Here is a 16018-nt window from a genome sequence, read left to right as displayed (position 1 = left end):
CATTGTATGAATCTTGCTGTGAGAGATAGGAGTTGTACTTATACTAAACTGGTAATACCAATAAGTATATGCTATGTAAAAATAAGTACAAACACTCAGAGTAGTGTCTTCTCTCAGTTAATCTGTATTCTATGTTGCTTGTGAATGTAGTTTACATTACAAAAAGGTATGACTCATTTTTCCACTGAAAAATTCTGCTCACTTTGAGTGAAATAATCTGAATTCTTCTCGTGCTGTTAGATGGTGCTTAGAGCACCACCATCCCTGTCTATCCTGCACCATTCTTGCATGTTCTCTTATGATAAGTCCTGTAAGTTTTCCCTCTCCGGCTGGTGTTTTAATGAAGAGATTTTTTTCAGTTGACCCCTTTGTCATGTTCTTCCAGCTGCCCAATGGCATGCCTGCCATCCTAGGTGCTGTTGGACATGTGTTAAGCATGAAGCCAGATATTTCCATCTTCTTTTTCTGGAAAAGTACTGTATAATCAAGGAAAGCAGAGCTGTCTTGATTGAGCTGAAATACACCCCTCACTCAAATAATTTCTTGTATAGGAAGATACACATTTTTACATATAAAAATACTTATTAGATAAAATAACTTGCAGACATGAAATAATTGGCATGTATTCAAATTGTGGTTAATTGAATTCATCTATCACTTAGAGAGCCACATGGGGTACTGACTCTGCATAGAGGAAGTAATTTTTGTTAACAGGATATAATTTAGAATGAAAAAATATATACACGCTGCTTGTAACTCTGTTAATAATTAACATGGAATAAATACCTAGACATATATTGAGTTTCCATTTTTCTACCTGTCACTCTTTAGAGATTCATCAGCTTATTTGCATTCTAAGTAAGTGAATTTATTCAGAGAGATGACACTGTAACACTGCCTTGGAAAGTGGAAGACCTTTATGTCAGAGTACCAAAAATTAGTCACCTTTGTTACTATAATGGCAGAGTGAGATCAACATTAATGGTAATTTGTTCTCATGCTTGTTACATCTGTCAAGGAAGTTTGTTTGCGAACGCAAATCCTACAACCAAAAGCTGTTTGCCAAATGTACCCTCCTTTCCTCCATTATTCCTCAAGCAGATCAACAGCATCAAGCTAGAATAAGGAAAAAAAAGACGAAAGAAAATCCTTTTAATGCAACTATTTATTTGTTTTGTAATTTACATATAATAATGGTTATTCACAATCCCTTTACACAGTAATGTCAACAACATATATGGTTCTTTGCATGCAGCAAGATATGCAGGGAGTTATGTTAATGTTAAATAACAATATCTTTGCATGGGACCCTGAAGCACTGCATCAACAAAACCAGCAGAGCATAGTGGATTAGGAGCTAGCTGTTTGAGTTCTAATCCAACCTCTATCAATGAATCATTGTATGGCCAAAGACAAATTGCTTTGGACCTGATTTTGAGAAGCATTGAAGACCACAACTCCTATTGTGCTTGCTCAGCAGTTCTTCCAGTCAGGTCCCTAATTTTTGTCACATTCCAGGGTGCAATCATACCAGTGAGGGTTGTCAGCACCTGTCCTGAATGCATGGGTGCTTCACAATGTTTTGCTGTTGTACCTCCCAACCTGGACCTCTCACAAACAGGATGCAGGTCACATACGAGTGTCTGTGTATAGCTGCAGCCCTGGTCCAGTAGTTCTGACCCCAGCAGTCTGTCAGCAACACTCCAGTCACACTCTGGCTTCCACCAGCTTTGGTTGCTACTTGCAGGGTGACCCAATGCACTCCCAGTTCTCAAATTTCCCCCAAACATGTATCTGCACTGTACAGCCCTCTCCAGGCAGTTCAGATATTAGAGGTCTGTTGTCCCTGTGAACAGTCAACATTCAACAGTTTGCTACTTTAACTGGAGTTACTCTAACAGTTTGGTTTAACTACAACACTAGATTAGTCTTGATTTTTTTTAAAAAAGTTTTTAACTACATAGAGATTAAGTATGTGTAAGTATAAGGTATTAAAGTCAGAAGTGATTACAAGAGAAATAAGGATAAAACGCTTTCTAGTAGCTAAAAGTTTAAAAAGTTAGATTTGGCTCAAGGTAAAAAATCCTTATCACGTATTCCCACCAACATTGATGACGCAAACTCTCAGATCAGAATCCCCATGCAAAGTCAAAGGGCTGCTTCCTTTGTGTTCTTAGGTGAGAGAGAGAGATAGGCAGCGATAGCTTGGGGTGTTTTTTCCCCTCAGTTTTATAGTCTAGTCACCTTTTGAAAAGCATTTTGTGAGGGCTACCCTCGATAAAGTTAATTCCAACTGTGAAGCTGGAGACATGGAGTCTTGTGACAAAAGAGGTTCCATGTTGCTGATTGCAAAAATGCAGATCTCTCTGTTCCTGCCTCTCTTCCTTGCCAAAGAATGACCACTTGCTAGGTGATAACTAATCAACTGACACCTGGAAAGAGGCGTTAACTTTTCCTTTGTCTTTCAGAAACTGGTTTACTCACTTCCCAGACTTGTCTGGTAAACACACTGTAGTCCTAATTTCAGTTTTTGTTCAGAACTCTTAATATGAATTTTGTACATACTTTCCACAAGAATATTAATCAGTGTTACCAGTTTTTAAATGATGCATCTTGAGGCATATTTTGCATAAAGATTATTACAAGAAGGTGTAGGGTATGAATACCTGATTGAGAAGCACTGAAGACCCACAACTATTGTGGTTGCTCAGCAGCTCTGCCAATCAGGTCCTTAATTTGTTTCCTCAGCTGAAAAATGTGACTGTGGCACCAATTCAGGAAAACATTTAAGCATGTGTTTAAGTCCATCTCTGTTCAGGACAACACTTGAGTGTGTGCTAAATCCTACTTATGTGTTGTCCTTGAATAGGTATGCTTTCCAGAATCAGGGCCCAAAATACCAACCTCCCAAGGGGTTCTGAGGATTAATCAGTGTTTCTATCATTGCTTTGAAGATTAAAACTAACTTCTAAGTAGTAGTATTGCTTGGATATACACTGAAGTTCTCAGTACTTACTAAATGGCAGTTGTGTCTGAATTTGAGTATGGAATTCAGGATTTGTACCTAAATGAAGACTACGAGAGGCTCAATTGTTTGTAGCCGTTCAGCCCCTTTATGATGAATTAGCAGCATAAAGGGACTTCCATAAAGCATGCAAATCTTACCACCAAGGAAATCCTCTGCTGTATGAGTAATGGATCCACAACCTCCATCTGGCAACCCCCAGTACATGTTGATGGCATGGCTGGGGGAAAGGAAACATACACTCCAGCTACTCTTGAATGTTGTTAACAGCTGAGTGTAAGTTGAGGCAACCTCAGAGCATAGAGAAGTGATAATAAAATGTTAGCACATAAGGATAGTTTTATTCTACTCTATTGTTCTGGTTATACTATCTTATTTAGTATATGAAATAGTGAGTATATTTATCATTTCTAAATTGTAACATTATATTTTATGTTCTATTCTTTCATTAATGCAGGTTGTAACAATATTAGCAAACATGTCTGTGCTGGACCAGTGTGCTTCAGAAATAATCCAAGGAAACGGTATGTATTTGAGCTGACTTAATGCTGTATTTGTATGTATGGAATGCATGTGAGAAAAGGAGAGAGCTTGAGAGGTGACCTGTGTTAATCACAGGGCAACATGATCTATGGATGCGATCCAATGCAAATGAAACCTGTTGTTTGCTATAATTCCTTGTGGAATCTGCATCTGCTGGCCAATACAGGTTGATGAGGGATACAAAGTGAGGTCTTGGAATGGCCTTGTAATTGAAATACGCTGCCATTCTACAACATGATTTAGAAGTTTTCAAATACATAGCCATCCTGCTGATTTAATATTTGTAGTTCACATCATTACCCGCAGATGTATGTTGAGGCAATCTGAAGCATTGTGATAGTGACATTTGTTTCCATAAATTAAGACTTAAGATGTTTGAGAAGACCTGTGATTCTTATAAATCAGATTACATCATCTATGTATTGAACTTTGTACATTAGCATCCTGCATTGTTTCATTCAAACTGTATAATGCTATAATAAGACATTACTGCTCCAAAATATACAAACAGCAAAAGCAATCCTTTCCCATAGCCCTTTAATTATATTTTTGGCAACACTTAGCTATTTGGGAAGTATACATTTTAGATTTGAATCTGACCAACAGGGAGGAATTGATTACAAATCTGAAGGTGGAAGGCAGTTTGAGTGAAAGTCATCATGAAATGATAGGATTTCATAATTCTAAAGAAAGCGCAGCAGAATAAGGACAATGGATTTAAAAAAAAAGTAGACTAACAAACTGAGAACTGGCAGGTAAGGTCTCATGGGAAGAAAATTTAAGGGATAATGATAGGTACCGTATACTTAGTGGGGAAGGAAAGTTACTAAGTGACATCAAAAAGACTTACGGGGTTAATGCTTGTTTTGCTTCAGTCTCCACTAAAAAGGTTAATTGTGACTAGATACTGCAGTGCAGTTAATGTTAAGAAAAATGAGGAAGGAACATAAGCCAAAATGAGGAAAGAATAAGGTTAAATACTTTTTATATAAATTGTATACATTCAAGTCAGGCCCTGATGAAATGAAGTAGTTAGGATACTTAAAGAACTAGCTGGAGCAGTCTCAAAAACAAAAGCGAAAAAAAAAAAAGCTAATATTCCTGAAAACTCCTGGAGGATGGGTGAGGTCCCAGAGGACTGGAGAAAGGCAAAAATAGGGCCTGCCTTTAAAAAGAGGAACAAAGAGGACCCAGGGAATTAGACCAGTCTGCCTAACTTTGATTCTTGGAAAGATACTAGAACAACTTATGTCATAAGGTATATTTCCCAAATCTGAACCTTAGCGTCCAAAATTTGGGTACCTGCATGAAACCTCTAAGCTTAATTACCAGCTTAGATCTGATAGCCTTCCACCACCCAAAAATATAGTATTTTGGGGCACTCTGACCTCCCCAACCTTCCCTGGGGACCCCAAGAACCCAAATCCCTTGGATTCTTAAGGAGAAATAAACCATTCCCTCTTTCCGCCCCCGCCCCCCGACTTTCCCTGCCTGAGAGAGACAGTAATTCCTGGCACAGAGAGAAATTAGCCTCTCTCTCCCCCTTCCCTCCTCCCCCACCAGTCCTGGTGTTTACACCCACTCTCCTGGGATAAAAAAGGGAAACAAGGAAAGATCAATCAGGTTCTCTAAAAGAAATCTTTTAATAAAAGAAAGGAAAAAGTAAAGAATTATCTCTGTAACTTCAAGATGTAAATATTACAGGGTCCTATAGCTTACAGACAAAGGAAGAAACCCTTCCTCCAGTACCAATACAAATTAAAATATTTCCAGCAACTACACATATAAAAGTTAACCAGCCAGATCCACATGTGCAAACAAAGTAAAACAATTAAAAGACCTAAATCGCCTATTCTACTTAGTATTTGAACAGAAACGTAGAGAGCCTGGATATAGTGTGATCCCCCTCAGAGCCCAGAGAGACAACAGACACAGAACAAAGGACCCACACCCAAACTTCCCTCCACCCAGGGTTGAAAGTATTTTGTTTCCTGATTGGTCCTCTGGTCAGGTGTTGTTTGTTAACCCTTTACAGGTGAAAGAGACATTAGCCCTTAGCTATCTGTTTATGACAACTTATTAAACAATCAAGTTGTATGTGCCTAGAGGATTATAGTGTTATAAGAAATAGCCAGCATAGATTTGTCAAGGACAAATCATTCCACACCAACTTAATTTCCTTCTATGACCAGTTTACTGGGCTAGAGATAGGGTGGATGCAGTAGATTTGATATCTCTTGATTTTAAGTAAGGCTTTTGACAGTCCCCATGACATTCTCTCATAAGCAAACTAAGGAAATGTGGTCTAGAGGAAATTACTATAAGATGAATGCACAACTGGTGGAAAGACTTCTCAAAAAGTAGTTAATGGTTTGCTGTCAAACTGGGAGGGATATCTATTTGGGTGCAACAGGGATCAGTCTTGTGTCCAGTACTAGTCAATATTTTCATTAATGACTTGGATAATGGAATGGAGAATATGCTTATAAAAATTGTAGAAGACATCAACCTGGGAGTGGTTGCAAATACTTTGGAAGACAGAATCAGAATTCAAAGCAACCTTGAAAATTGGAGAATTGGTCTGAATTTCACAAGAAGTTTAACAAAGTGCTTCCATTAAAAAGGAAAAAAAATCAAATGCAGAATTACGAGATGGGAATAGGCTAGGCAGTATTACTGTTGAAAAGAATCTGGGGGCATTGGGGGATCACAAACTGAATGAGTCAAAAATGTGTTGCAGTTGCAAAAAAGCTCATATCATTCTGAGGTATATTGTATTTAAGACACAGAAGGTAATTGTCCTGCTAAGGCCTCCGCAGGAGTACTGTGTCCAGTTCTGGCAATTATACTTCAGGAAAGATGTGGACAAATGGGCAGAGTCAATAAGTATGATAAATGTTTTAGAAAACCTGACAGATGAGGAAAGGTTTAAAACACCAAGAACAAGGTATTATAGGAGACTATAAGGGCAGGAGAACAGTCCTGTGGATAAGGGAACAGCAGACCTAACTGATTTTAGGGAGGCACCTGGTAGCAGCTCTATAATTACGATTATATGATCTTAAAATGGGGCATAAATTTCTGTTGATCCCTAAAAGTAGATGGCTAGTCAGTGATGTTTCACACAGCTTTTTCTGTCCCATGAAACTTTGTTTGGTTTTGCATAATATGTTTTTAATAGAAAGGGTTTGAATTTGAGTTGTGACTGAAACATTTCTTTAGCAGACCTACTTTTTCAGTGTTGACCAATACTCTTAAAATCATTTTTTGTTTACACAAAACTTTGTAGAAGTGGATTCTGAGGAGAAATGATGCAGTGGTCTGTTTACTAAATATAATTAGATTTAGGGTAATTTTTAGTCGTTTCTCATGTTATAGCTGAAAGTGTTAAGCACACAGACCTGACTGATGGAGGATTGGCACAAACTAACCTGGATTCAACAGGGGCCATGGACACATAAGAGGCTTAGGTTTTCATTTCCTTACTTTTGTGTGTTTATGTCAGGGGTGTGTGTGTGTATGTGTGAGTGTGAGAGAGAGAGAGAGAGAGAGAGCGTGAAGTAAAGCTGCCTTACAAGGAGATTTTCTTGTATATTGATTACACTATATATTAGGCAAAAGTCTGTGTAGGGTCATGCTGTGTGTAAGTTCATGTATTTTCAATTAGGCATTATAGAGGAGCAGACTCATCCCGGCGGTGCCTCCTGCTGGTGACTTCTGGGAATTAGCTTGTTTCAGCTCCGGAGCACCCTCTGCAGGCCGGGGATCCGCCTGTCCTCTGGCCCCCGTGTCCGTCCCTGGACCCTGGTGCCCTTTTACCTGGAGTTCTGCCCCTTGCAGTAACCCCTCAGTCTTAGGGTCTCCCCTCCCAGGGAACCCCCACTCATTATTCCCACCTCATCTCAGTATAAGGCTACTGTCAGTCATTGTCTAGCCCCACGTTCTGGAGCAGACTGTGGTATCAACCTACTCATCACTGGCAAGGTTGGGTTTGGACCTGCTGCTTTGGCCTACCCCTGGACTGCCCTCTGCAACCCCCAGTACCTGTTGGCCTTATGCTAGGCCGCAGCCTGGAGCTTTCCAGGCTGGAGCTCTCCAGCTCCTCTACCTTTCCCCAGCCCTGCACAACTCAGGTACCCTGTCTCTAGCTCCCTGCAGCCAGGCCCTTCTCCCTCTACAGGCAGAGGGAGACTCTTGAGCTCCTGGCTCCCAGCCTCTTTATACAGGCCAGCTGTGGCCTGATTGGGGTGCGGCCCAGCTGCAGCCACTTCCCAATCAGCCCAGTTTAGCAGCTCCCAGCCACAACCTTCCCCCAGGGCTGTTTTAAGCCCTTCAGGGCAGGAGCAGGATAACCACCCTGCTATAGGCATCCTCTAAACAGTTTGTTGTTACAGATTCATCTTGACCTATAATACACCCACTATTCCAGTCTACTCCTTGTAGGATCAAATCCTACAAGGTGCTGAGTCCTCTGAGAAGTGATGAGCACTCTCCACTGCCACTGAAGACAGTTGGTCTGATTCTCTTCTCATTCAGATTGGTGTAAATCAGGAGGAACTTTATGGAAGTCAGTGGAGTTACACCGATGCCAAATGAGTGAGAAAGGAGAACCAAGCCCAGTTGGAGTGGAGGGCACCTAGCACCTTACAGGATCAGGCCCTTGCCGAATTGACGCTGCAGGTTTCAATAAATTGTGCGGCAGTTTGGGGATGTGCATGAACATCCACTATCATCTAAGTTGAGACCACACGTTCATTTGTGATGAATAAACCTTATTTGGATCCAGACGCAGAGCGTTAAAATGTTAATGAATTAGCACACAGTGCCATCTAGCCCTCCCTCTTAGCCAGTGAGAAGATGTATATAAGTGATCATATCAGTCCTGGCACATATCCATGTAAAACTTAGACTTAGTTAACCAAAATGTGTTTGTGGCACAATAAAGTCTGCATATTTCCCTCTTATTGGAAGCTTAGACCAAGGCAGCTGCCTCTAGGCTTGTGAAAAGGGATGAGAGCCAACTTATGCATAATAGTTTCCTATGTCTGTTTAATATGGTAACAATTAGCAGTTGGTTGGAAACCAGAGATACAGATGAGAAAAGAGTTTTTGGAACTGGAAGATCTTGGTTGGGCTCTCTTCTCAACTTTGGTTTCTAGCTCTGATGCTTTTGCTAATTGGAAGCAATTAATATTTTTGTTAATTATGTAAATGTTCTAACAAAAATATAAAAATAAAATATGACAATAATATTAAATTACAGATATAGGTACAATAAATACATAGAAGTGTACAGATTGTTGACATTTTAAATGAAATCCTGGCTCTATTAAACAAATGGGAGTTCAATTGCAATGGTATTTAATTGGAATGGAAAAGGGGCTTCATATCCCTTTTAAAATGTTTTTGGCATAGTATCTATCTATCTGTCTAATCTTCCCTTCTCTGCTGTTTTGGTGCTGAAAGGGTAGGTTTTGTGAATGATATAATTTTAATGATCTGGCTGTTGCTCTCATCTCTTAATCATTATGTCCTGTTTTAGAAGGAGTCCTGATACCTGTAAGACTTATATTTAGGGTGTTTTGCTCTAGATATACTGGCAGTGTGATATTTTATGTTTTAGTTATAGAGAAGTATGTTACTAGGGCCCCAGGGGGTGCTCCTTTGTAATCTAGTTCATGAGAAGTCTAGGGGCTGCAAGGAATCTTTTTTTTCCCCTCTTACTGTGTGGATGTGTCCAGAGAGCTGATGGGTCATCAAAACTTCTGAGTACAGTAGCTGCTTCAATACTGTTTTGATTGTATTATTGTTACAGATATTTACAGGGTGGCCATCAGTGTGGTGTCAAGGTACACATTATACTACCTACATTCGGGGCGGCTCTAGGTATTTTGCCGCCCCAAGCATGGCAGGCAGGCTGCCTTCGGTGGCACACTTGCGGCAGGTCCCCGGTCCCGCGGATTTGGTGGCATGCCTGCCGGAGGTCCCCGGTCCCGTGGATTCAGCAGCACGCCTGCGGGAGGTCTGCCAAACCCGCGGGACCAGCGGACCCTCCGCAGGCATGCCACCGAAGGCAACCTGCCTGTCGCCCTCACGGCAACTGGCAGAGCGCCCCCCGTGGTTTGCCTCCCCCGAAGCACCAGGACAGAGGAGTCTAGCTTCTCTGGTGGTATGAGAGATCTGTTGGTGTTGTGCATGGATAAGGCTATGAACCTGCTTCCTATGCACTAGCCAACAGTGTTACCTGGACATGGTACTCTGTGCACACCACCCTAGTAACAGAATATAGCATGAACTTGCAGCACTCACAGTGTAACAGGGAACACTGTGCAGCCCAAAGCCTGCAAAATTGGGTAATGCCTTAAAGTGACAACCTTGCCCTGTATGCATGCATGTATACATATGCACGTGTGCCCCAACTAGTCAGAAAGTGACTAGTGAATCTGTGCTAAACTTGAAACACCTTAAAGGAGCCTGATCTTTAGAGGGGAGCACAGAGGAGCTGCCTCCTAATCTGAGCATCTCCTCCCTGCACAAGACATTGGATGAGATGTTGGTAAGAGGTTTGTGTTTTGCCATCACACCACCAAGCTAGAGGTGAGGAGCCTATGACCTCACTACGTCCTTTCCTATGGTATCAGGCCAGCAAACTGGAAATCCTGAGTCAGTATCTTCAGTGTCCTCTGCAATAACATTAGTCTAGCAAGGTAAAGATACTGAATCAGACACCTTACAGCAGCCTGTGCCATGACTACATTGGCAGAGTTTAACATTTAATATCTATTTAAATTTTTTTTTTACTTTTTTGTTTTAATTTTGGGTGGGTTTTTTTTTTTTGGTTTTATTTTTTTTTATAGTTGCAGGAAATTAAAGCTGAAGTGGGGTTCGGGTTAGGAGAGTACTGACAGAAGGGTTGTTGGGGGTTCCCAGCACTGACAGCAGGGCTGCAGAGCATCTGACATCTGTACCCTGCAGGCACAAGGTGTGGGGAAGACTTGTCCTGGTAGAGCAGAGATCCCCTGGCACTCCCAGCTGGTGAAAGAATGGAGCTATGAGAGCAGGGATGCTGAGGAATGCCTGCAGTGACATCCAGGGCAAGTGACGCCCAATCTCTGCAGGCTCATGGTGCAGGAGGGAGGTTGCATTCCCTTTGATTGTTACAGAGAGATTATTTTTTCAGTCCATTTCAGTGTGTCAGCTGAAATTGACATTTACCAATATCTATCAATTTAAATTGAATCCTCCCAAAACTAGCTATGGCCACAGACCAGCAGATTAGATGTGCTGACCCAATAACTTCACAAAATCCTGAGCCTTCACAGAAGCCTAACAAGCTAATGTTGCTGAGCCATAAGCACTGAGGCCTGGCAAAGTAAAGGTACTTAGCTAGTAATTTCACAAAGGCTTTGAGCTTAACATTGGTCAGTGGGTGAGCTAATAACTTCATAGAGGCTTTTAACTTGACACTAGCCCAGCAAAACAGATTTAATTAGTGGACATTTAAAATAATGGTAAATATTGTTATGTTATAACAATTGGAAACCAAGGCACATATCTTGGAGTTTTTTTGGATGAATAAACTGAAGCATAAAATTTTACTGAGAATGCAACAAGTGCCAAAGAGTCTAAAACATGAGATGAATATCTTCCTTCACATGCACCTCTGTGTCACTGAAGTCCATGGGAAACATACAAATGTATTTGAATTGAGAATTCAGTCTATTAGCCTTGATTAAATTGAAACATTAAAAAGGTGTTTTCAAACATATGAACTGGAAAGGAAAGTTCCATACATGTTAGTACATGTTACATGTTATATGTTACCTGAAAGATCTTCTAATGTACGTCAGGCCCCTGCATATAGGTTTATCTCAAATAAGAAGTTAAATGTAAGTAAGAACTAAAAGCCTTGCAGTGGATTTTGAGACAGATATGATAGGTCAGTCTAAAATCCAGACATCAGTCTGTACTAGAACAATCTGGAGAGAAGAGGGGGAAATGTGAATGTATTTCCTGGTTCCCTATGTTTTCTAGTTTTCTGTAGACAACATATGTTTTTGCGCAGATACAGATTGTGCGTATATTCTGAACAGCAAAATCATCTGTTGCAGTTGTGCGTCATTATTCAGGCAAAGCTTGCTTCGCTTTTAAACTTTCTTGTATAGAAGTTTTTGTTTTCTGGGAGAGATACTAACAGCAACTTTCACTTCTTTGTAGGAGTTCAGCTTTTAATGGAAATGCTCTTTGAAAGATCATCTTCTGGGAATTCAGCAGAAGTTACCGCTTGTGAGCGAGTTCAGCAGAAATCTGCAGTTACTCTGGCACGGCTCAGCCGAGATCCTGAAGTGGCACATGCAGCCATAAAACTCAGCTGTAAGAATTTAATGCTGACCTAGTGGCAGACTGTAAAATATGGAGAGAATGACTTCCTGCTGAGACTAGGGCAGCAGAGGTTCTTGCTGGTTTAGCAAGGAGAGGCTTTCTTATATCATTTGTTAATGGTTGCTCTCTACAGACCATGAGGTTCCCTGCACAGTCTGTCCTGACAGTGGATATGGAGAATGTGCTTAGTGAATATATGGCTAATTTTTCAGTGGAAACTGGGGTGCAGCTTCCTCCTACACATAGCTAGGGATGGAGGGGATACAGAGCTTTTACAGTGACTAGCTGACGCTGTGACACTTGAAGATGCAGCATCTACTCTCTCCTCAACTTAAAACCTCACACACATGTGACTAGTAGGATCCTCCAGCAAAGAGACACAGCAGGGACCAGATTTTTCAAATTTAAAAGTTGAGGGAAAAACATGTTTGTTTTGGGGAGTTGGGGGATGATGGATAGGAAGGAATTTTTTTAGATCAGCTCTATTCATTGTAAAAGAGCAGTAGAGGGTAAAAACAATATATTTGTTTATGCTTTGCCGTTATCTAACTGTGACAATTTTAAATTGCACAGCTCATTCTAATGCATGTGTGGAGATTCCTTCTACACCTCTTATAGAGCAGTTACAATTGTATTAAATGAGACAGATAAAACTAAAGAATCCACCAGGCTGATTTTTGGTGTAAAAATGGTGAGTTTTCAATAACAACAAACATTGTTTATCTCCATTCTTTTCTACACTTTTAGGTATTCCTCGCCTTATAGAACTCTGCAGATCACCTGCTGAAAGAAATAACAGTGATTCTGTTCTAGTGGCTTGTCTGGTAGGTGCACTTAAGCCATCCTTTATCTCTCCTGAAAAATGCAGAAATCCCCTTGTTTCAGTGGGATTTAAGTGTGTGTAAGTAACCCAGGTTTGTTGTAAATTACATGTCAGACTCATCCCCTTCCCATCTTGGGCCCAGTGCTGAGAACCTTAATTCCCATAAAAATCAAGATTTGCACACTATGATGGGAGTGTATGATCCCTTTAAGGCCCCCTGTTCGAGGCCCCACTGTCCACACCCCACCCCAGGAAAGGAAAAATGAAGGTAGGTTCTCTAGGTCTGTCTAGAAAGGCTGTAGAGAAGCTGTCAATCAGAGCCTAGCAGGCTCAAATAAAAGGAACTGTGGGGCTTGCACATGTCAGTTCCTGGCTGGGACCAGCAGGGTGAGGAAGGGAGCTCTGCTCTGGCCAGAGGAGCTCGATGGGCTGACTTTCTGTCCCTGGGAATGAGAGGACCTGAAAGAGTTGGCTAGCTGGTTTGCTTCATCTTCGTCCTCAGTGAAGTTACAGTCATGACCTATTTAATGCCACACTGGGAGTTGGTTGATTCTAATTGTACTTTAAAACTCATCTAATGGCTTCTAACTTCATCCAGTTTCCTAGATCACTGACAGTCAGGCATTGGAATAAGACGTGGTGCAAAGACAATGCTTTTTCCTGGCTCTGACTTCCTTTGGCTAGAGTTGAAACCTCCATCATAAGTGGAGCTGGTAGCAAAGCCTATAGTCAAGGTTGCCTGACACTTTCCATCATAAGACCTGTTTTCAGGTGCTTCTAACTTAGCTAAAGTTTAACCATTTGGGAGGAGCCTGAAGGGGTGGAAAATTGATACTGATTGGGCAAAGAGACTGTAAGTGAGATGAGGTGTCGGAGAACCAGGACTGGCATGGGGGCAGGCTGGAGAGGATGTGGACACAATGAATCAGGCTTGTGAGGAAGAGAGGCAGAAGGCTTTGTATGAGCTGGAGTACATGCCTTTCCATCACCAGGAATTGAACCCAAGATTCCTGAGTCTGAACCTTCCTCTGCTGTTGACAGATGTCCATTAAATCCACAAAATGTGTCTTGTCCTCCACTAGTCACTTGTATACGTAAAGGATGACAACTTGCTACTGCTATCAGTTACTTTATTAGCTCAAATGCCAGAAGTCTGGGCAGTGGATCTAAAGGATTGAACTCTGCTGCTGATGCCAGTATGCATCTAGGGGCCAGTATGATTCCACTTGATGGAATTTCTGTATTTTTAGTTTGCTTTTTTTAAAAATCCAGAAAATCACACACAAAAAATATGTTTAAGGAATGTTTAAGATTGCAAAGTCAAGTACATAAAAGTTAGGAAATGCCAAAATTTAAAGTTGCATGTACAATCTTAAACAGCGCCCTGATGTGCAGGCATTATGATATGGTTTTTAATTACATGATCATGTACTATTTTTTTCTACCCCTTTTGAGTGCTTGACTTGGTAACTTTAACTTTTCTTTAATATAGTTTTTGTGTATAATAGATATTGCTGGACCTCCTTACTGCCATTAATTCTGTAGGGTGCTGCTTACGACCTGTCAGGAGAAGGAGAAGCCAGCACTATGTTAGCTTCATTCATTCCTCTAAGATAGATCTGAATGAATCCTGACAGAGACATACTTCTCCTCATGAAGAATGTTTCCATATTGTATGCCACAGGGTTCAATACCATCTGTTCTCTTCTTCAGTAATTATGAAGCCAGAATGTATACTGTCAAAGTGCAGAATAAGACTCTTGCGCATGGGGGCAGAGCGTCTTCAGTGAATAAACATGACTATGGAATGCCTTAGAGGACAAGAGCAGACTGAGTTCCAACTAGACCACGTTCACATCTAAATGCAAGGACTGGGTTCTTCAATAAGGCTTTGTCATGCTTCCTGGGTTACCCAGGATTGTGAGGCACCTTTCTATCACCTGACTTTAGTGTGAGAAAGCCTTGTATATGCCGGCTGGGGGTCAGCTCCCCAGTTCCACTGGCCAATCTGCCTATTAGAGATAGGCACACTCCGACCCTGAGTCTGCTGAGTGTTTGTCTGGAGTGCCCTGCCCCTGGTCCCATGGATACTCACAGTAGTCACAGTTTGCCTCAGCTCACCACTCCACTTAACACACAGCATTTAGATATAGTGCAAACAAGTAGAAGTTTATTAACTAAGGATAGAGATTCAAGTGACAGCAAGTACAAGTATTGGAAATATAGTTACATATAAAAAACCCCCCTAATATGCATTCTAAAACCTAGAATTAGTTAAGTAGGTACTCTTTTCTCATGTAGAGAAATCTCGCCCAAAGTCCTTTGTGTCTTACAGCCAAATTGGCTGTGACCTCCATTCATAAGACAAACATGCTGTTAGCTTACGCCTCAGCGAAAGATCCAGGGTGTATTTCTGCACATCCTGATATACCACAACAATCCATTGTATTTACTCGTAAAGAGGATCCCCTCATGCTATTTATTTCATCCTGCAAGTTTCCTCTCTTAAAGATTTCACAATCTCTTGGTGAGCATTTGGCTCACTGTGCAAACAGTCATCCAGTGTGAGACATACAATCAGAGGTGAGGTAAGCTGGCATGGATCAGTATGGCATATTGGTAAGAAAGTGGCAGCTGGTACACAGCTGATGTTAAAGCAATATATTGGCAGAGCCGCTGACATGGGGTGTGTGTGGGGGAAATGGGCAGCTGCCCCGGGCCCCAGGCCCTTTAAATCACTGCCGGAGCCCTGGGTGGCTGGGGAGTCTGGCCCCAGCCCCACCCTTTCTGCTTGAGATCCTGCCCCTTCCAGGGTCCCAGAGCCGCCCACCCCACCTTGCCCAGGACCCCAGCTGACCTGCGCACCAGTAAGTCCTTTAAGTTACTTTCTCCTCTGCATACAATGCCCAATATATACATGACCAGAGAGAGAAGTGTCTGTTACCTTCTACTTGAAAGAAACCTGTCTGAGGCATATCAACTCCTGGTTATCAGCCTTAAGAACAAAATATTCAATACAGTCTCACAACTCCTTAAATATCTATTGTGATGGGGCAAGGCCAGATGGCTACAGTAAAGTACTGAGAAACAGGTATGTTAGCCCCAGGCTAAACAAATCCCTAGGACCCTGGTAACCAAATGGCAGTTGCTCCAGGTTAATCAAGGCACCTGGAGCCAATTAAGATCTTTCTAGAAGGCAGTAGAGATAGCTACTTTAATTAGAACACCTGCAGCCAATCAAGGCA

At 41.5% G+C, this 16018-nt stretch overlaps 1 protein-coding gene across 1 annotated transcript in view; it reads left to right on the top strand.

Annotated features, from left to right (window-relative positions):
* The window catches only part of INSC (INSC spindle orientation adaptor protein), a 110226-nt gene that overhangs the window by 93250 nt on the left and 958 nt on the right, over positions 1 to 16018 (top strand). The window contains exons 11-13 of the mRNA XM_075065843.1: positions 3483 to 3549; positions 11786 to 11941; positions 12698 to 12774. Of these exons, the coding sequence (XP_074921944.1) occupies positions 3483 to 3549; positions 11786 to 11941; positions 12698 to 12774 (300 nt within the window). The remainder of the gene's footprint in view (positions 1 to 3482; positions 3550 to 11785; positions 11942 to 12697; positions 12775 to 16018) is intronic.

This window comes from Chelonoidis abingdonii, chromosome 4 (genome assembly GCF_003597395.2).
Source record: "Chelonoidis abingdonii isolate Lonesome George chromosome 4, CheloAbing_2.0, whole genome shotgun sequence".
Taxonomy (NCBI): domain Eukaryota; kingdom Metazoa; phylum Chordata; order Testudines; family Testudinidae; genus Chelonoidis; species Chelonoidis abingdonii.
This window is presented reverse-complemented; position numbering and strand designations above follow the sequence as displayed.